At 40.3% G+C, this 20,056-nt stretch overlaps 1 protein-coding gene across 1 annotated transcript in view; it reads left to right on the forward strand.

Moving 5' to 3' along the window:
* Positions 1–209: 209 nt before the first annotated feature.
* COL9A1 (collagen type IX alpha 1 chain) overlaps positions 210–20,056 on the forward strand; it is a 61,354-nt gene continuing 41,507 nt past the window's right edge. Inside the window, exons 1-12 of the mRNA XM_066545913.1 lie at positions 210–277; positions 584–657; positions 2,044–2,121; positions 2,257–2,389; positions 8,990–9,386; positions 14,318–14,395; positions 15,026–15,046; positions 16,052–16,126; positions 16,691–16,726; positions 16,836–16,898; positions 18,804–18,857; positions 19,457–19,492. Of these exons, the coding sequence (XP_066402010.1) occupies positions 264–277; positions 584–657; positions 2,044–2,121; positions 2,257–2,389; positions 8,990–9,386; positions 14,318–14,395; positions 15,026–15,046; positions 16,052–16,126; positions 16,691–16,726; positions 16,836–16,898; positions 18,804–18,857; positions 19,457–19,492 (1,059 nt within the window). The 5' untranslated portion in view covers positions 210–263. The remainder of the gene's footprint in view (positions 278–583; positions 658–2,043; positions 2,122–2,256; positions 2,390–8,989; positions 9,387–14,317; positions 14,396–15,025; positions 15,047–16,051; positions 16,127–16,690; positions 16,727–16,835; positions 16,899–18,803; positions 18,858–19,456; positions 19,493–20,056) is intronic.

A 20,056-nucleotide genomic window follows, 5' to 3' on the forward strand; every position in this document is an offset into this window, starting at 1 on the left:
TTTATATTCAGCTGGCTCCAGAGGTCCGCCCTCAGAGCCCACCAGGACCCACATGTCTGTCTAGCCTCCACCTCCTTCCCTTGGAAAGATTAAAACCAGCCCAGCAGCCTGCACCTCCCTCTCTGCTGGGTCCTGGTGGGGCAGGAGCTGCTGTCTGCACCCTCTGCTGCACTCCCTTGTCGGACTAATGAGAGGGAAGCAGGCAGTGTGACGATTTACCCTGCGCATTCATATGAGAGAAGTGAAGAAATCCAGCCGTGAAGATGAAAAGCCACTGGTAAGAGAACAAGTGGGATTTAGAGACATCTGTAAATAAGAGATTAGAACAGTGAAAGCTGTCCTTGCCAGCATTATACGAGTGGACTACAACAGAAAGAGCTTTATTGACATATTTTATAAGGCAAAAATAAAACGTTGTCATGTTAAAAAAATTATCTTGCCAAAGAAATTGTCTTGTCAAATCTGTTGGCAGATCCTTAGGTGGTATTTTATATGTTTAATATGCATGGCTTGGGGGAGAAATTTAATAACAGAACCTGTCAGAAACTGTAGATTCATACTGGAGTTTTCTTTCTGTTTGCAGGAAAATTACAGCTTTGTTTTACCTGTGTAGTTTTCTGTGGTCTTTCATCTCAGCCACCATCCAACACCAATCAAGTAAGGAGACAGATTTTATCTACCTTTTATCTTTGTGTAATTTTGAATGTCAAAAGAATTATTCTGTATTTATTCAAAACTAAAATCCTCTGTAACTAGCCATCACACAAAGTGAGAGCTGTCTATGTGCATTTATATATGCATGAATGGGTAGAAGGATATATATGAAAACCAGGAAAAAAGCAAGAGCTGTGTGTGTTGCTTTAAATTTGCTATTAGATGTATTTTTAAGGTAAGGATTAAAATCTGGATGTAGATGGCAAACACAGGACACAAACCTTCCCTGTCTTTCAGTGCTTCTAGTTAGATATTCTGCTACATGTGGCAATAAACTGGTTCTACTTTATTTGCTGGGCATAAAATGTAAATGGCTGGATGTCAGCCATGTGTCTCATCAAAGAATATAGAATGAGGTCTTTTCTGAGGTGCAATGTGTCAACCTGAATGTTCTCTTTAAGCCTATGTTGTCAGAAGGAAACCCACATTTAGGGTTGAGCCTTTGCAGCACACAAGAGGCTCTCTGTAGGTTAGAAATGCTTCTCCTTCCAGCTTCCACTCTTCATTCTTCCCTACACACATTCTGCTAACATTTTCCAGATTGACTTGGTACTAGACTTGTACATGGCTCTTAAACTCTTCAAATAAATGCTTGTTTTTCCTTCCTCCTTCCTTAATTCTGGGCATCTTGTAGGTCTTATGGCCATGACAAGGTTTTTTGATAAATAATATTCTGAAAAATAGGACTTTTAGATTTAGTTTCCTCAAACAAATTTCTTCTACATTCTCATTTTGGTAAACAAAAAAAGGTCTGTAAGGTCTTCTTGTCACCACATTACATTTCATGAATGTTCATTTTCTGATCAAATCTGGCACAGAGGAAAGTGGGAAAGCTTGGAATACCAGAGAGGATGGAAAAGATGCCAACTGACTCACAACAACTTCTTTAGTTGGCATGAGGTTTGTTTAAGTTTCCTTGGGAGTAGAGAGACTGTTGATTTAGGTAACTGGCCTTTTTTTTTTTTTAAGTTTGCTTGAATCACAAAAAGTTACAACCCAAAACCTCCTTACACAGCAGTCCTTCTTAAACTATTACTATTTCTCAATAGCTCTGCTAGAGAAGAATAATTATAACACTCTCATTTAAAGGCTTGAAAAAAGATCAAATAGCATATCAAGTTCCTGGTTTTAATTTGGAGCTCTCTAGAAAAAGATTTTCTTATACATCTTACTTTACTGAGTACAGTTTAAATTGTTATATACCTCTGATTATTATTATTTATAGCTCTGTTTATGTCCTAATAATCTTACAGTTGCTTCCATTGATTTTATAAGGTGATCTGTGGCAATGTGTAGGCACAGGTTTAGTAAATTCACCTTTTTTTGCAGGACTACCGGCTATTCTGGGTGCCAGTCACAGAACTGATATCTGCCCAACAATCAGGATTGGCCAAGATGACCTACCAGGCAAGTAGCACCCTGACTTTTTCAGAAAAAAGCTGGTGTTCAAAAAATATATCAGGTTATATTCAGCTCTGTGACAGCACAATTCTCAAATTAAATGAAAGCTACATTATGGATATGTATTTTTTTTTTTTGCAGGCTTTGACCTGATTTCTCAGTTTCAGATAGAAAAAGCTGCTTCCCAAGGAATTATTGAGAGAGTAGTGGGATCCACTTCTCTACAAGTAGCTTATAAATTGGGACCCAATGTAGACTTCAGGATACCAACCAGGTAATGCCTTCCTTGTTTGGCTTTAAAATATAGATATTTTGCAATCTTATCTTTTAAGTGGTAGATCTCCCACCAGCTAGATCACTAACTTAAAAAGTTTTCAGGAGGGGAAAGAGGAATTGACCTTTTATTTTCATTACTACCACCAGATCAGACTGATCCTGTAGCAGCAATTTCAGGGACTTCCCTCTAACCACTGATATTGTTCAGAGTGCCTCAAGATTTGTTGATGCTAAGGGATTCACCTCTAGAAAGCAATGTCAGAAGTTGCTGATGATTTGAAATAGGGAGGCAAAAAAAAATGTAACAGGAGGAGAGGCAAAAAAGTTGTCTTAAAATATTGATACAAAGGGATCTTTCTGAGCATGTGAGGATTTCAGAGATGAGGTAGGATAAGAACTCACTGATTCTGAGGTGAGGGTTTTTTTTCATTGTTTGTTTCTTTTAGGTAACAGGTACATGAATGTTCCTGTTGATTTATGGTCACTTAATCTATAAAAGTTGAAAATTATTATTTAGCACGTTACAGTGAATTTATGATAGAAGTCAGGATTTAAGGATCTAATTGTGTTAGTGCTTTACAGGCCAGACTTGCTGCTGGTGAAGGAATAGAGACAGTACCGCAGGGTAGAGATGTCTTTGCCAAATTTAGGCAAGTCTGGATTCTGTTCCAGCACCTTATGTAATTAAGAATGCCTCAACTTAGCAATTAAGTGGCAAGACCATTAACTGGACTACTGTTTCAGCTAGGAATAATTGGATTGTGAAGCGTTTCTGTCTTACTCCACCTATCACTAACAACTTTTCTTGCTGCAATCCTCCCTGGCTCCTACCTTCATCGCCACCAGATTAAGCCACTTTAGAGCTTAAGTGTTTGGTTACATTGGGCTTGTAGCTACTTTCAGTCTGAAACACAAATCAGGGCTGCTAGTGCATGAATGTGAATCCAAACACAGACAGCAAATGGGATCATCACTTCACTAGAAATTGGAGATTCTCAGATGAAAGCAGAAATATTTTCACTTTCCATGGGCTAGAATCACAGGCACAGGTTTTTTTGACTCCATGCCAAGGTCTCTGAGCCCCCTGCCAGGGTCTCAAGTCCTCCAGAGGAATATCCTGGGTTCTGACATTTAGGCTTTTTGCTATAGATGGTTCTAGTGAAATATGTGCTTGATATACACAAGTTACCCCTGAACAAACCTATGTCGACTGCGTTACTCCAGCATCTGAGCTGACTCCTGCCATTGGGGTCGTCAGCCCAGGAAATTCATATAAGGTTTGAGCCCCGATGGTGCTCCAGAGTCTCAGTGTGCTGCTCCTCTGTCCCGGGGCAGAGCTCGCTGCTCTGCTCCAGAGTTATTTTACAGCGTGGCCCTCTCAGTGGGCGGGAAGGGGAGAGAAGGAAAGGGCAGGGCTGGGCTGGGCTGGGCTGCGCTGCCCGCCCCGGCTCCCGGAGCTGTCCCTGCCCGCGGTGCTGAAGCGGCGCCGCCGCGGGCCGGGCTCGCACACCAGGGTCACCCTCCGGCTTGTGCGCCCTTGCTGCATCCAGAGGCGGGGCAGGGAAAAATAGAGTGCGTTTGGGAAAAATGGCCAGCATGGCTTTCCCGAGCTGGGTGGCTGATATAGCCCAAGTGCCGTGGGAGCACTGGGGAGGGACCCTCATCAAACATGTTGGCAACAGGGAAATAATTTTTTAGGCTAACACATGATGATTAATACCAGGGCAGGAGAGCCCATTTTAGAATGGCTATATGGTATGGGATTGAGAGTTCAATTGGATGGGCATGGCTCAGCATTCAGTCTCCGATGTAGATATAGCTTATGCCTTGAAAAACTCACAGAACTTCCTTAAAATGCTACCAAGTTGTAGCTTGGTCTTTTTGCTGCTCTGTGTGCTTGCCCAGAAGTATATCCCAAAATGAACAGAAATGATTGCACACAAGTCATAACTTAGCTTCTCCCATCATCCAAATAAATTCCCATTGGCTAGTGCTTCTTCTAGAGTAAAATCTGCTGAAGGATCATCCAGTGTTCTCCATGTAATGGCGTGGTGTAATAACTTGGTGTGGAACTGCCATGACATATAGCTGTTTTCACTGGATGTGGTGAACCCATAATTCTTCAATTTAATCTGTGTACATGTTTAGGTGTCCACCAGTTAGTAAGTACAAAATTAATCCTGTTGATTTGGATAAAAGTTGTGTTTATTTTTTAACGGAATTCTTAAAAAAAAATATTGGCACAAAAATATGTTCATGACACTTTTTTTTATATGTGGGGAAAGGGCTAATAATCTTTGTACATTGAATGAAATCCTAAACCTTTGACTTCATGAATGCAACTGTCATAACACACACACAGAAAACCCCAAACAAAATAGGGAGGAAGTTTATAAAGCTTTACCAGTAACTTGAAATATCCAGAGAATTTCAAAGGCCTATTTTCTGGTTTTTTTTCCCCTTTGGGAATATTGCTTTTCTGTGAAGCAGCACTCCTCAAGTGCATGTACTTGGAGGTCTGGGTTTTTTACATTTAACCACCAAAGCTCTTCAGGTGCTTTTCCTTTCACATTGTGAGTATGATATCCCACCCAGATATTGATGAGGATGCTGAAGTAGAAGACAAAATGCAGCTAGGAAGCTAATTAGGTCATAAGAGAATTAATTAGCTCGGCAGTGGGAGTTTTTGAATAATAAAGATCAGCTGAGGGTAATGAGTCCTAACAAATGGCTTCTGGTTAATGACTTAGGACAGATGCTTTTAAAAGTGCTGAGCTAAGTTTTATTGTTGCTCAGTTTCTGCCAGGCAGGGAGTGCCAGGTCAGTTGTGAGTCTAGGCAGCTCCAGGAGAGGCAGACATGAGTGTCTCCAGATTGACCAAAAGAACCCTCAGCCCTGGGCACATGATACTGCATTATCATGAGAATGGCCACTGCAATTTCCACAGCCACCTCCAGTGGGTTGTGCTAACAGTTCTAAAATCCTTATTTAGCAAGGACTAAGTTAAGTCAGTGAGCAATGGAGTTCACCTAAGAAATAAACTAACTCAAAAAAACCAAATTTAATAAAATAAACAGTTACTTTGTAGAACTTAAATAGGTATATAGTTGGGCTTCTAACATAAGTCTTCTGCTCTTGGTGAATCCTAGGGTCACTGGGATGGGTCAGGGCTTTCCTCACCACTGTCAGATGACTGGTTGTTTTAAAGGCTGGGTAGGACTTAGCTTTGAAATCTCAAAGAAATCTTCCTGTTAAGTATTCATAATATAGGATTAGTGAAAGTCAGGTATTTATTAGAAAGATTTAAAAGAAATAGTAGTGTTTCAGAAGTTCCCCTAGATGGACTACAAATGTTTCAAACTTCCCACCCTACAATACTTTAAAAATTTAGGCAAATAGTTAAATATCTGATAAAAAAAATTGACCTAATCTTGTATTCATAAAACAACTGAAGCAGTTAATAATAGTATGAGTATACAAGGAAAGCAGGACTGGAATGCTTTCTTACAAACTGAAGAAAAAAACTAAATCAAAGAAAAATATCTGATGGCTCGTATCCTGAACAATTTTAAGTGGATAGGAAATAGGTTAAGAATAAATCTGGATTTTGGCCTTTAAATATATTTCTACATAAATTCTTTCTTTCCTCATTTACCTGAATCTATGTTTAAAATTGATTGGTTCTCTTCCATTAATCAGTGGAATTGGAAACACCTATGTTAAAAATAATTTCCAGAAAGAATTTGAGTGCTTATACAGCTATCAGCTGTTCAATAAATTTACAGCATCCATCACCCTTCACTTGGCAGTAAGATGGAGGAATAGCTTCTCTACAACTGTTTATTTAAATATCATGCTAAATTTGCCATGGTTTCCAAATAGTTAGCATTTTAAGTTGCTGATTTTGGAAGGGTTTTGCCTATATAAGGATTACAGGCTTTGGAAAGAAATGTGTTCTGAAATACAATTAAACCACTAAAGGATCATTACTGTTGGAGTACCTGAGATGAGCATATGTCTCTGCTTTGCTTGTAGAATTATAGGTATAAATCTTACACAGTAACAGTCCCCTACAGAGGTCCTTTCTGGTGATGGGTCATGCTTCACTGTGTTGAGTCATGTTACTGATATTGAGTCTTTAGTCTAAAGGCAGCAGTTCTTCTGATTGGTTATTAGTACTTTTTAAAAATGGGAATACTTTTCCATGTTTGTGCTCTGAATTTTTATCTTTAGGGTTTGATATATGTTTCTTATAATCTGATTTTCTCTTACCAATGTCAGAAGCTCTTACATTATTTCTCTTCTTTGCATATCTTCTGAAAAACTGAACATATTTCTTTCCTATTTTAATGTCTGAAAAAAGGAGAACCCATGTAATGTCTTGAAAAATACTAAGTCTATAGCTAAATATGGTGCAAAGAATTCATTTGCCAATCTGGCATAAACAATCTTCTAATCAAAAAATATGTACACGTACTAGGGTTTTTTGTTTCTTTTCCTGTTTTGTTTTTTTGGCAGCAGAATTGTGTCAGCTGAGGTCGGATGAGAATGTGTGTGATAGTTTAACGAGTATTGCCATGACAACAAAACTTAGCAGTGCAGAGAAATGCTGAAAACCTCTTCACAGAGGATCTGGGATTAGTACTGCTTCTTTTAGGCTCAGTCTATCAGACACCCTGGTGTCACTGAACTTAACAGAGAAAGTTGAATGTCACAAGGAGGCTATTTAAAGATTACCTAACAATACCACCTTCAGTGTGGTAGTAGAAAAACCAGCTCTTCTGCAAGAACAAATGAGATTCAGCATCTGAAGAGATAAATGACCCAGCTGAGCTAAAGTTTTAGCAGTAGAGGAGATTTTTAAAAGAGACTTTATAGAGGAAGGACACAAAGAGCCATAAAAGATGTGCTGAACTGGATCAGAAGCTTAGTAAGAGTGAAGGTATGTCTGAATAGGGAGAAGAACTATCTTCCTGGAGAAGAAAGAATATATATGCTTATTGTGTAGGCCAGAAACCTAACACAAGGAGGGATACAGTAAACACTGCAAAGTGCTCAGAACTGAAGGCAAGCTACAATATCCACAAGGTGACATTTGCAAGCTTGCAAGAGGGCAAGATACAAACTGAAAATAAATGATGACAGAACACAACGAGTTAGATAAAATCCTATCAAACAAAACCAGGTGGAGCAGGATTTCATCCTCAGTCAAGAGACACAATTCACAGCAAAGCACAGACAGATTAAAGATACTGGCAAGGAGCCCCCTCTTCCAGCTTTGTATATCTCCACACCTTTTATAATGAGCTAAACTTTCCACCTAAACATTCCCCTGCCTTATACCCCCATTCTCAGGTGTGTGCAAAGGCTCCTGGGGAAAAGGCGAAACACCAGCACTGCGGGTACTTTATTTGTAAGCAGAAGCTGCTGCTGCTGCCAGGCTTGCTGCATCCTCCCTGAAATCTGCTGAGGCTGTGCCGCTGCCTGCTGGAGCACAGCCGCACTGCAGCTTGGAACACTACAAACTAGGGAGATTGCTTCTGGAAGTACTCTCTTTCTAAATCAGTAGTCATCAAGCATACAGAATAAGAGCTGACAGTTTTTTTTGCTTTTTTTTCCCCCATAGCCTAGATCTTGAGATCCAGTAATGCTATATAAATAGCTGCTGAGATAGGATTGATCTGGCTCTCAAAAATCATCTTTGTTCAAGATGTCTACTTGTTTGAGAAGTTATCCTAATGAAAGCTGGGACAAAATAGCTCTGCATGTCTTCATGCTTAAGAAATTTATTGAAACTTATTCTTAAATGTGGGTAGATGGCAAATAAGGTATTGATATTGACTGGATATGACACTAGAGTTTTATGATCCATAGAATAAATATGGAAAGGCCAATTTCTTAAATATTGTACTGTGATACATTTGAAATAAAAAATGACTGTTTTGCACAGTGACACAGCCAGTGCTACCTGTGTTTCCAAAGCTCATCTTATAGGAGTTGCTAAAATATGAGATATTTTATATGTGGCAAATCTGTTCCCTGCTACTTGTAGTCTTGTGGTTTAATGTCACAGGACATAGAGCACTATGAGTGCGGGTTCTCACCACATATTTGTCAATGATTTGTGCTGAAGTGATAGCTTATACCTTAACAAAAGGGTTACTGGCAGGCCGAACAAGAAAATGCATTTGCAAAAGACATTCTTATGCCTTCAAAATCAAATCAGATCTGCACTTTCTCCCTGGTCATTGTAAAGTCATAAAATGTTGAGTGACTTTGTAAGTCTAACAGTGGGAAACAGGATAATTGTAGGATATACTCTCTATATCTGAAGTAGGAGTTAGTTGTTGCTCCATCCTTTGTTCTTAGAAAGGGTTATCATAAAAATTGTGAAACATTGGAAGAACCCACACTTCTGAACCAGTTCTTTTGCCCTTAGTAACACCTTGATTTTGGGGCTCAGCATGCAGAAGTGCACTAATACAAGAATTGTTGAGATATGGTTCCACTGAGTAATGGTTTCTCATTAGTCTATGGTGTATGTGGAGCTTTTCAGAACAAATACAGAATAAATGTACTGTATTTTAATCCTACACAGTGCCATATATTCCAACGGATTGCCTGATGAATATTCCTTTCTAACTACTTTTCGGATGACTGGGGCCACACTTCAGAAATACTGGACTATTTGGCAGATTCAGGATTCTTCAGGAAAAGAACAAGTTGGAGTGAATCTCAATGGTCAAATGAAAAGTGTTGAGTTTTCTTATAAAGGGGCTGATGGAAGACACCAAACAGCATCATTTTTACATTTGCCTTTCTTGTTTGACTCCCAATGGCACAAGCTTATGATAATTGTGGAAGCAAACAGTGTCACACTTTTTATTGACTGTATTAAAATAGAGTCCTTAAACATAAAACCGAAAGGGAAAATCAACACTGATGGCTTTGCTGTGCTTGGAAAACTTAAAAATAATCCTCAAATTTCAGTTCCGGTAAGTTTCAAAATCTTTTATTTCTTCAAAAAGTGTTTTGGTTTGTAGAATGCATGTTTAAATTATTTCTGAAAGCAGAAATGGCAGAAAATAACTCACTGGCAGGTAATTGTTAACTTTTTTTTTTAATTTTGCACTTTTACCTTATAAGTTAAGAGATGACCCGGGTTATGCCTAAATTTCAATAATGATAATTCCTAGACGTCCCTGTACTTGTTACAATTTTGAAATAAAAGAGTGAAGTGAGACATAATTTTAAGCTATATCTCACGCTGTTTGCAAAAAAACCCGTGGACACAGGTTAACCAGTGTTGTGTGGAACTGAAAGGGAAAACATTGCAACAAAAGAAGCATCTCATATTTCATCACCTCTCTATGTTTAGTTGCAGGATTGAAATCAGTTTTACATGAGAATGCCAGCAGAAAGCTGCCTCATGTGTCTGAAGGGATCAATCTAACATGCTGTTATAGATGTGGATGAGGAAATTTCAGTAGCTGAAAAGTTATACTAATTCTGTTGAAAACAAGAGTTAGTCTTTGAAAATGTCATTAAAATAATCAGCTGGAGCTCCTAATGTGGCAATTAGCATATTACAAATTAGCATATGTATCTTAGCTTTGCTAACTGCTCTGAGCAATACTGATGGATGCATGGATAGGTAGGATGATGAAAACATTACACATTACATATATTCTATGCATGTTAGTAGGGTGAAATGCCAATATTGTTTTCCTCTTTGGAAAGGTAGATTAAATGCAGAGAAATCTATCGGTATTAATGGAGAAATTTTACAGCATCTGCTATACAGTGCTAGAGCAAACGGTGCCCTCCAGTTAGACACAGAGTCATCCCTTCAGAAATGAGGAGGGTTCCTTTGCCTCTTGAAGTAGCGATTCCAAATGGCAGCTGACAAGTGAGGAGTGAGATGTGGTATCAAGGTCACCTTGGCCTTCTGTTGATACTCTGACTCACCTTTGGCCAGGATTGAAGAAGTGAGGAAAAGCAGAAGAGAAATCTTGGAATCTTATCCACTTTCCTCTCCAGCCTGTGTTTTGCAGAGACTTTCTCTTTTCAGCAAGGTATACAACTGAGCAGCATTGTTCACCCAGGGCTCTTCAGGCATTTGGCAGGGAAACCTGTCTGGCATTAAGTTCTGCCTGGCTTGTGTTTAAGACTGTACATCTTTAGGCACCAGTGTAGGGCTACATTAATTATAGGACAACCTCCTTTAAAGATGAAAGAACAAAATGGAATTAAGGAATTTTTATAATTCACCATTTATAATGCAAAATATTTGTTTATAACTTTAGCATGTTTCTGGGAAGATTTGGTCATATGAAATATATTTTATGAAAAAAAGTAAAATCTTTGCATAAGTTAGGCTTTAAAACAAGAGTATGATGCACACTTCTTGACAAAAAGAATAATGAAGCATTGTAACAAATTATCAGGGAAGACAGAAAGTAAGCATGACACCATATTCTTAAACTGAGTTTGGATGCCTAAAATTACACTTTATTTTAGACAGAACTGACTTAGGACTCACTCGACTGAATTGCATGGCCTGTCTGGGAAGCCCAAAAAGGCAATGGTAGTGGTTCAACCTGATATTACAATAATGTAGATTTACAGACCCCATAACCTCTGAGATGATGATAAAGGAATTACATAGTCACATGGACTAGTAATTTTAAAATGTCTATTTATATTGCAGAAATTTCTGTTTTAGCCTGTGTGGTTTATTTCTCTTTAAATTGAGTAAATAAATCTATGTTTGGGGCTGTTCTAGTCTTTAACTTGCTTGACTGTAAGTTTAAATATCTCAAAAGACTTGGTTATTTAATATGCCCTAGGCACAGCTTTTAATTCACTCCCAGGCATTGTTAAAGTATATTACTTCCAGTGGTAGAATTTTAAAAGGACATAAATTATGTGTCTCCCATTCTTTTTTGCAGCATTCTGGTGAGGGCCCTATTTATCTTGTAGAATAGGTCAACTTCTCAGAGGTGCACTGTAACACATATAATTTTAAAAGGGATTCTTTATTGCTTGTTATTACTATGAGTGCCTAGGAGAACAATAGATACAGTTGCATTAGAAACTCCATCTTCCCTTTCAGCCTTTACAAAGATTTATTCCAGGATTTCTGGAATGCTTTATGGAGGACAAATTTTCAAACAGATTCACAGCTGCATTTTATCTTTTCTTTTTTAGATAAAAGTATCAAAAAGTTTTATCTTTTTATCAAAAATTAATTAATATAATCCATTATAAACTCTAAGCCATATGAGATTTAGCATAATTTGAAAACTGAAAAGGAATTTACTTCCTAAATTACATGTCTATAATAGGAAGGTAAGGGAATTGATTTCTTACTGCTCAAATTTTAACTTCTGTGAGATTACATAATTGCCTTAATTACTGTGATTTCAGAGGCATTACCATGTTTTTTTCATAATAGATACTGAACACTTTGCTAGAAGTGACTCTTGGTCATTATTTAATTGACATTTCATGCTGCTAACTAGCTCAGGGAAGCTACATGACTTGTAGCATCTAAGAGGAAGCTGCTTGTCAATATTTGTTTAACAGGGATTAATTTACATCACAGAACAGATTGTGTCTGTGTACTGTAAAAAGTCACATCTTGTTTTTTTTCTCACCCTGTGAAATTTCACATTCAGAAGACTGAACTCTAGCTATGGAGAGCCAAATAACACCAGAATTGGCTGTAATGTTCAAAGGTTTTAAAAAAAGGTGCAAGGAGAAAGAAGGTCTAAAAGCCTGTTTCAGAGACGTCAAAAAATGGATAAAACATGTTTAAAATAGCTCTGGAATGAGTTGCATTTAAATAGATGTAGTTTATTCTTGGTCACTTAACAAATGTACAAACAGTTGACAGCAGACCTCTCTTAGGAGACACATAGATGTCGTTGACAAGGTATTGTAGAAAATCTCCAGATGAAAAATTGCTTAGCTGAGTTGTACTTGCCCAGGAGGGGTGACTTCCCCTAGATCATCACCAAGCCAGCAATAGCCCCTAAGGTACTGCTAAATGCATTCCTGTGACTGATTTTATATGGAAAATACTACCCTACCTATTTAGGTCTCATTTGTATTTTACCTAAACTTCACTACTCTCAACTAAAAAACACTGATAAGACAACTGAATTATGACATTGAGATTGAGATGTGCCAAGATGGTGGGCATTTGCAGGAATTTCTGTATAACTTAAGATGACAAAACAGTGAACAGTCAGACACAGTTAATCATATCTGTGCTGACTAAGAAATAAAGATGAAACAGAAATCCTGTAGGAATCCTGCCAAATGTGTGTCAGGAATACTGATCTATGGGTTTTAAGCATTCCTTGTAGTTTAACTCCAGATACAAACTAAGCCCCACATGGCCACTTGCTCACTCTACCCCATGGTGGGATGGGAATTGTAAAAGTGAAAGTAAGGAAACATGTGCATTGAGATAAAGACACTTTAATAGGTAAAGCTCGAGCCATGCACACAGGGAAAGCAAAACAAGGAATTAATTCACCACTTCCCAATGGCAGGCAGGCGTTCAGCCATCTCCAGGAAAGCAGGGCTCCATCAAATGTAACAGTGACTTGGGAAGACAAAGAGCATCACTTGAAACTCCCCCTGCCCTTTCCTTCTTCTCCCAGCTTTATATTCTGAGCATGATATTGTATGGTCGGGGATATCCCTTTAGTCAGTGGGATCAGCTGTCCTGGCTGTGTCCCCTCCCAAGTCCTTGTGCACCCCAACTTCCTCGCTGATGGGGTGGGGTCAGGGGCAGAAAAGGCCTTGACTCCATCCAAGCACTGCTCAGCAATAACAAAATCATCATCCCTGTGCTATCAACTCTGCTCCCAACACAAATCCAAAACACAGCTCCATAACAGTTACTGTGAGGAAAATAAACTTTATCTCAGGCAAAACTAGCACACCATCTTTGGGTTTAAAAGGTTACATTTTAATATCTTTGCTTTATGATTACCCCTAAATTATCTGAGGTTTGTTTCTGAACACTTTATGACTGCACTTACTCCTTAATAACACTGTATATTGATAACAGCAGAATACCTACATGAGGTGTCTTCAAAATAATGGCATCCTTTAAATCATCTTAACTTAATCAACAAGATCATTGTGAAATACTGGCAAGGGAAAAGATGTCTTGACAGCAAGGCTAGAACATATTTGCCCTTCTCTCACCTCTCCTAAATCAATGGGAAGCCAGTCACATCTTTTACTACATTGCCACCGGAAGAGTTTTATTTTAAATTTTTTTTAAGTTAGAGAGGTTTCCTATCAGCTTTTGTTTTATATAGCCTAAAGGCAGACAGAGTTAGCTCTCTTCTTTTCATAGCTGGTACGGACTTGTGTTTTGGATTTAGTGTGAGGATACTGTTTACAACTTACTCCTGTTTGGGCTCTTGCTATTCTATGGCTGCCTTGTAGTATTAAATTAGTATTAGTTCTTTTATATGTATATTATGACACTCAATTGGCTATTATTAGGATGGTTTAAAAATGAGAAGTGGATAAAGGAGGGAAAGAATTGGCTCACAAATGATGATGTCAGTTAACAGGTAAAAGAAACAAGGGTATTCCTTCTGTCGTGTTCCAGTCTCAGCACTCTGGAAACCGTGATGGCTGCAAACAAACAGAACAGTAGAGATGTGATAAAGAGGATTTCAGCAGCGGCAGCACCTCGGCCGGTTTACGTCCCCTCTTTAAAGTATCTCCGCAGTTAGGGGTGGGGAATGCAGGGCAAAACCCTGCTCCACTGTAGCTATCGACATGAAATACCTAGCGTTTAATCCTCTGCATAGTGTGCCAGTATTCCACCTCTTACACGCTCGGTCAGCGTGATCCCCGACCCGAATTAACATGAACTTTTCTCCTTTGCCAGTTCGAGATCCAGTGGATGGTGATCCACTGCGACCCCCTGCGACCCCAGCGCGAAGGCTGCGGCGAGCTGCCGGCTCGGGTGAGACACCTGTGCTGTCCTGTCCTGTCCCGCCCTGCCCGCCGCTGCAGCCCACGGGAGTCTCATTATCTCTCCCCCCTCCCGGCCACCGATGCTCTTTTTTACCATACCTGCCCGCTATTCGGTGCTTTTAGCAATCCAACCCCCCAGAGCAGCAGCCGCTGCCTCATTTTAACCCTTCAGTGACTCGCTGTCTGCCTCTCCTCTGGCGGCTGTTCGGCTGGTCCCTGCGGGCGCTGTGCCTGCCCTCAGGGGCTGTCGCGGCCGCCCCCGGCTCCGCGCTGAGCCTGGCGGCGGGAGGCCCACGGGCACCGCGGAGTCGGTGTCCGACGCGGCAGCCGCAGGGCAAAGGGTTAAGGCGCTGCTGGCGCTCCGTCCTCGCCTGCCCGGCCGCCAGCCCTCCTCCAATCGCCGCCACCCTGCCCCGGGCCGGGCCGCAGCCGGGAGGGGCTCCGGCCGCGCTCACCTTGCCCGCCCGCCCCGGCAGCCGCAGGCTGCTCCCTCCATCCATGGCCCGGCGCCTCCTGCCCCTGGGGCTCTTCCTGCAGGCGCTTTGCCTCGGCCTGGCTCAAGTAAGTTTGTTCTGACTTTGACTCTGCTTTGTTGTTTTTTATTTTTCCTCCCTCGCAGGTGACCCAAACGGGAATCGAGGTAAGTGCGAGGGAGCGGACGGAGCTCGGGGTGCCGGTGCAGAGGGAGGGACCGAAGGCTGCTCTGCCGACCCCCGAAAGGTGTTTGTGCCGTGTCCCCCCAGCAGCTGCGGGTGACACGGCCGAGGCAGGCTGACCGCAGGGCGGTGGCACCGCCTGTGCCCTATCTGGCGAGCACAGCGCAGGTGGCACCGGCGGGGCTGAGCTCCACATGCAACTGCCGCTGGACAGAATATTTCTGGGAACTCTGGTGTGTGGAGGAAATGTGTCCAGAGCAGCAGCGCTGTGGGGACGACGGGTCCAGGCTCAGGGCCCGGAGCAGCCTCCTGCTCACAGAGCCCCGTTGTGGGGCCGCGGGCAGAACTCACTGCAGGGAGAACAGAGCTCCCCATTATAGGCACGGAGATCTGGAACTGCCTTTCCCTGAGTTTCCACAGGCTGGCGGCGCCTGCTCACTCCCCCCGGGAGCCCGGCGCTTTGAGAAAGTGCCTCTGTAGATGTTAATGTGATCCCGAGGAACCAGGGGAAACCGCTGAGCCTGTCAGTGAAACAGGGGTGATTTAAATTTTTGTTGCTAGTATGAGCTCTTAGGAAAACTGTCTCCTTTGTGTTGAAAGAAAGTAATTAGTGTAGTGCATTTTGGTGTTCGAACTGCAAAGATCACTTTTATTTCTGCCACGCTGTCATTGCCAGGGGACATTCAGATCCTGTTGGATGAGGAGTGGAGCCCACCTGGCCCTGGCAGCACTGTGGGCACAGGAGAGTGGCTGGGCCCAGGGAGGGGAGTTTAACACCTTCCCCAGTCCTTTGGTGAGGGCAGTGTTGCCAATCCTCATAGTAACAGTCAAAATAGGATACAGGGCCTGTGATATACATGGGGTGAGGATGCAGGTCCTTGTCACAGCTGTGACCTCCTGACTAACCCATAGCCTCTAGCTGTGTTTCCCCTAGAAAGGCTCCATGGCTTGACAGGCTCTAATTGCTCCTTTTTTTTACTCCTTGTCAGAGAGGCCCCCCTGGTCCACCAGGCCCCCCAGGTCCACCAGGGCCACCAGGAGTTCCCGGTATTGATGGCATTGATGTAAGTGCTTCCCATGCCCTGCCTAGGAAATAGGAAATGCTCTGAGCTGTATCTGCATTGTCTGTCAGCCTTTGATCTTCAGGAGTTTGAATTTGGCTGCAAATACATGAAGGAATTGATGGGTTTCATGCTCTGTAGTGGGCTGGAGTGAGTGGAGGAAGCAGATTTTCAGATTATCTTTGGTATAGAAAACTCAGGATTATTTATTTTGTGTAATCAGCATCATATGCTGCGATTATCTGCCATTAATGGGGTGTAAGGGTTTTATAAATCTAATCTCAGAAGGGATTACATAGTGATGCCCATTCATACTAAATTCTGATAAGGATTTGTGGCTTTATTCCTGATAGGAACTACTACATGTGCTCCCTTGATTCCTGTCAGAAGTTTCTCTGATGATTTCTGTTAGTCTGCAATAGAAATGATATGGATTTAATATTTATTTTCTACAATAAGAGTCAGTTCAGGATTTTTTCTGGTAATCTGTAAATCAGCGATTTTCATGAAAGACCATAAAAGGTTATTGCAGTTCTGACTAATACCTTCCTTTTCATATCTTGGTAGGGGGAGAGAGGCCCAAAGGGCCCCCCTGGTCCACCGGTAAGTGATTGCAGCTACTTTTCATTTGCTTCTGTGAGAGAAGAAATTCTGAGTTTTGTTTCTGCTTCTCTCTGTGAAACGTGTTTAACTGTCCATTTAAATCCTGAAGGGTCCAGATGGGGATGCAGGCAAACCAGGATCCCCTGGGTTGCCAGGAGAGCCGGGAGCTGATGTGAGTACATTTGATTTTCTAGAATTTCCGTGTTTGTTTGTTTGCTTTCTTCAAGACTAAGTAAATAAAGCACGGGGGCTGTCAGTGCTGCCACCTGCCCTGGAGAGGGCACTGGGCAGTGATCTCAGAGATGGCTCGACTCGGCTTGACTTGTGCTGTGGCCTCCGGAAGCCACCTCTGGTCGAAGGGCAGAGCAGCAAGGGCATGAGGAAAGTCTGCTGATGCATCTTCCTATCCTGTGGAAAATAATAGAGAAGATTGAAGTTTCAATGTCATCTAGTGTTGATGGCCTGTTAGGTCATACCTCTTGAATAAATTTGTGGCTATAAAAATGCCTTCAAACATTTTTTGGAAGCTTCATATTTCTCTCTCTTGAGAGAACTGTTAAAAAGCACTTCTTGTTATGAAGCAAGATTTTTGCATTAGAACTTAGATGTTATGCCAGGAGGGAGGCAAGCTTATGTATAATTTACAAAAACTTTTAAAACTTTAAAAATTTAAAATACCATAAATAAAGATTATATACCATAAACCAGTGTGTTAGAGGGTATTGCAAATTATATAAATGAAAAAGCCTAGTATCTATTTAAGATTGCACTGCTGTTAAATGTTAATATTTAATTTGCTTTTGGAAAGAGAATTAGTGGACATGGAGCTGGAAGACTCTTTAACTAAACTGTTCAAATTTCATACCTGTAAGAGGAAATGGGCTTTGTGAGTGAAATCTAATACCACTTCACATCTTCTTGAAAAAATACAGGCCCACAACCCATTTGTACATGTCAAAACCCTATAAGCAGATGTTTTAAAAGGCATTGCCTCTTACAATTTTCACTTAAGGCATAGTTTTATTTTCCTTGCCAAAATTAATAGGAACACAGTCACATGAAACAGAATGCACTAAACTCAGCTCAGCTTTTGGTATCTGTTCACACTTGTATATTCCCTCATATTAGTGGATGAGTAAAAATTTAATACCAGAGTACAGTCTTGAAATATTGAACCTTTTTTTTTCACTTGAAGAAAAAAGAGACCTTACTGTACTTCCACTGTCTATTCAACCTTTAATTGGTGTTTTAGATTTATAATACCTTCTGTGTTAATTGGTGAGGCAGTTTTGACTTTTTAAATCTCATTTTATTTCAAAAATTATTTCAGTGTCAGGTTTAATAGACTGTAAAAAGGTACTGTACAGTAATTTCTTGTAATGATCATGTAAGCTTTCAAAATCAAATTGTTGGAAGAATTGTGTGAACACTGAATTGCTGGAAGTGCACCAAAAAAAGTGGAAGCGTACCAAAAAAATAAAAGTAATAGATAAATATACAAGAAAAGCTCTCCTGGATATCAGGAAATTTCTAAGCTATATAAGCTGACTATAAAATTGGAAACAAAAGGAAAAATAAGAACTCCAAATGAATTCCTTGTTATAGTATCATGGTTAGTTTTTAATTTTAGCCAAATAGACAAATTCAAAGGGTAAAATTAAATTCAGCCTGACAGCTTTCTGGGGTTTTGTTTTGTGTTGTTGTTGTCAATGAAACTTTTATTTGAAACACACAACATTGACAGTTTTTGCTTTTAATCTTAGCTGTGAAATAAATTCATCAATCTCCCATTAAGAGGAAATAAGACCATGTGAGATCACATGCTTTATTTAATTGTGATTTAACTGAGTAATTCTTGAAGATACAGATCACAGGCACTGATGTTTGTCACTAGAAGCTAGCACTTTAAACTTGTGCAGTTCTATCTGTACATGTAAATAAATATTTGGATTGCAAGGCTCCTGCAGTTACTAATTTCATTTAATAGCTTCATTTTTCTGTGTTGTATAATGTTTTCTGTTGTGATTAAGAAAAACACATAACCCTTGCATTAACATCGTATAACTTACTTCCAAAGGGATTTACAGGACCCGATGGCTCACGTGGAGCCCCAGGACCAAAAGGACAGAAGGTAGGAACAAAATTATGCATGAAATGATGGATTTTTTTAAAAGCAGCATTTTTGTTTTTCTCTACGTGACTTAGAAGATGCCTTTCTTACAATCCTAACATACCTACAGAATGCACATGTACTGGGCCCTTTCCACACAGCACGAAGAAGGTTCCATTGCCATAGCCAGCAGTAAGGAATGCTGGCTGGCATTACATTGTTGACATTAAGGTTGAGCATCTTCAGTAAAGTTGAGGCCCTTTCTATCTTGCATTACAATTGTGCCATTGTAATATGCAGTGGGAACCAGCACAGTGAAACCTGACTTCATCATCAGTTAAACAAATGAAATATAAATCAGAAGTCAGAGTAAGAAGCATGCTTGAGTTTCGGGGGGTGGGGGAATAAAAGGCCAGAGGCTGTATATTTTTAATACTGAGAAAGTCTTTCCCTTCCATCAAGTCCTACTGAAACCAGCATATCACTAATGAAATTAATAATACTTGCAGACTATGTCCGCTAAATGATACCCTTCAAAAGGCAAGAGAACATTTTCCTGTATATTGCTTAAAAAACTTGATGCTAATGCCTTTTAAAAACTCATTTTTTTTCTTTTATAGGGGGAGCCAGGACTGCCAGGTGCTCGTGGACTTCCAGTAAGTAATGCATTTAGTATACAAAGAGGATATTGCATCTTAAGTATTATTATGAAGGCTTCTTACCATTAAATGTAGTGAAGAAAAGCCCAAAACTATTTCTGAGTTTCAAAAAACTCAGAAGTTACAAAAGTAGTACTTTAAGGAACAGTTTTGTCTTTATATCAAAGTGTGCAAATATTACTGAAAGGTTATATTTGGTTTGAATGCTGTAGAAAAGAAAGGAGCATGTGCGACGTATTCCCAAGTTTTGGATGTTTACCATTCTTTTCCATCTCTTTGTGAACATGCTGTGGAGACAAGAGAGCCCATGTTTCATTTGCATATGGGATTCTACAGCTATTCCTGTTTTCAACTTCTTGCCATGTGTTTAAATGGCATCACTGAAGTGTAAATTCTGTGAGACTCCTTGTACTGTTTTGCAGTTCTGCATGAAAACAGGCCAAAATATGAGAAAGGACATGCAAAGAGTACTGTTCCAGTTAGCATGCAGATGGATCTGACACCCATTTTTAGGGGCTGAAAATAATTGTAAGTTTTAGGAATTTTGCTGCTAGAAAAAGT

The sequence above is a fragment of the Molothrus aeneus genome, chromosome 3 (assembly GCF_037042795.1).
Source record: "Molothrus aeneus isolate 106 chromosome 3, BPBGC_Maene_1.0, whole genome shotgun sequence".
In the NCBI taxonomy this organism is placed as follows: Eukaryota; Metazoa; Chordata; class Aves; order Passeriformes; family Icteridae; genus Molothrus; species Molothrus aeneus.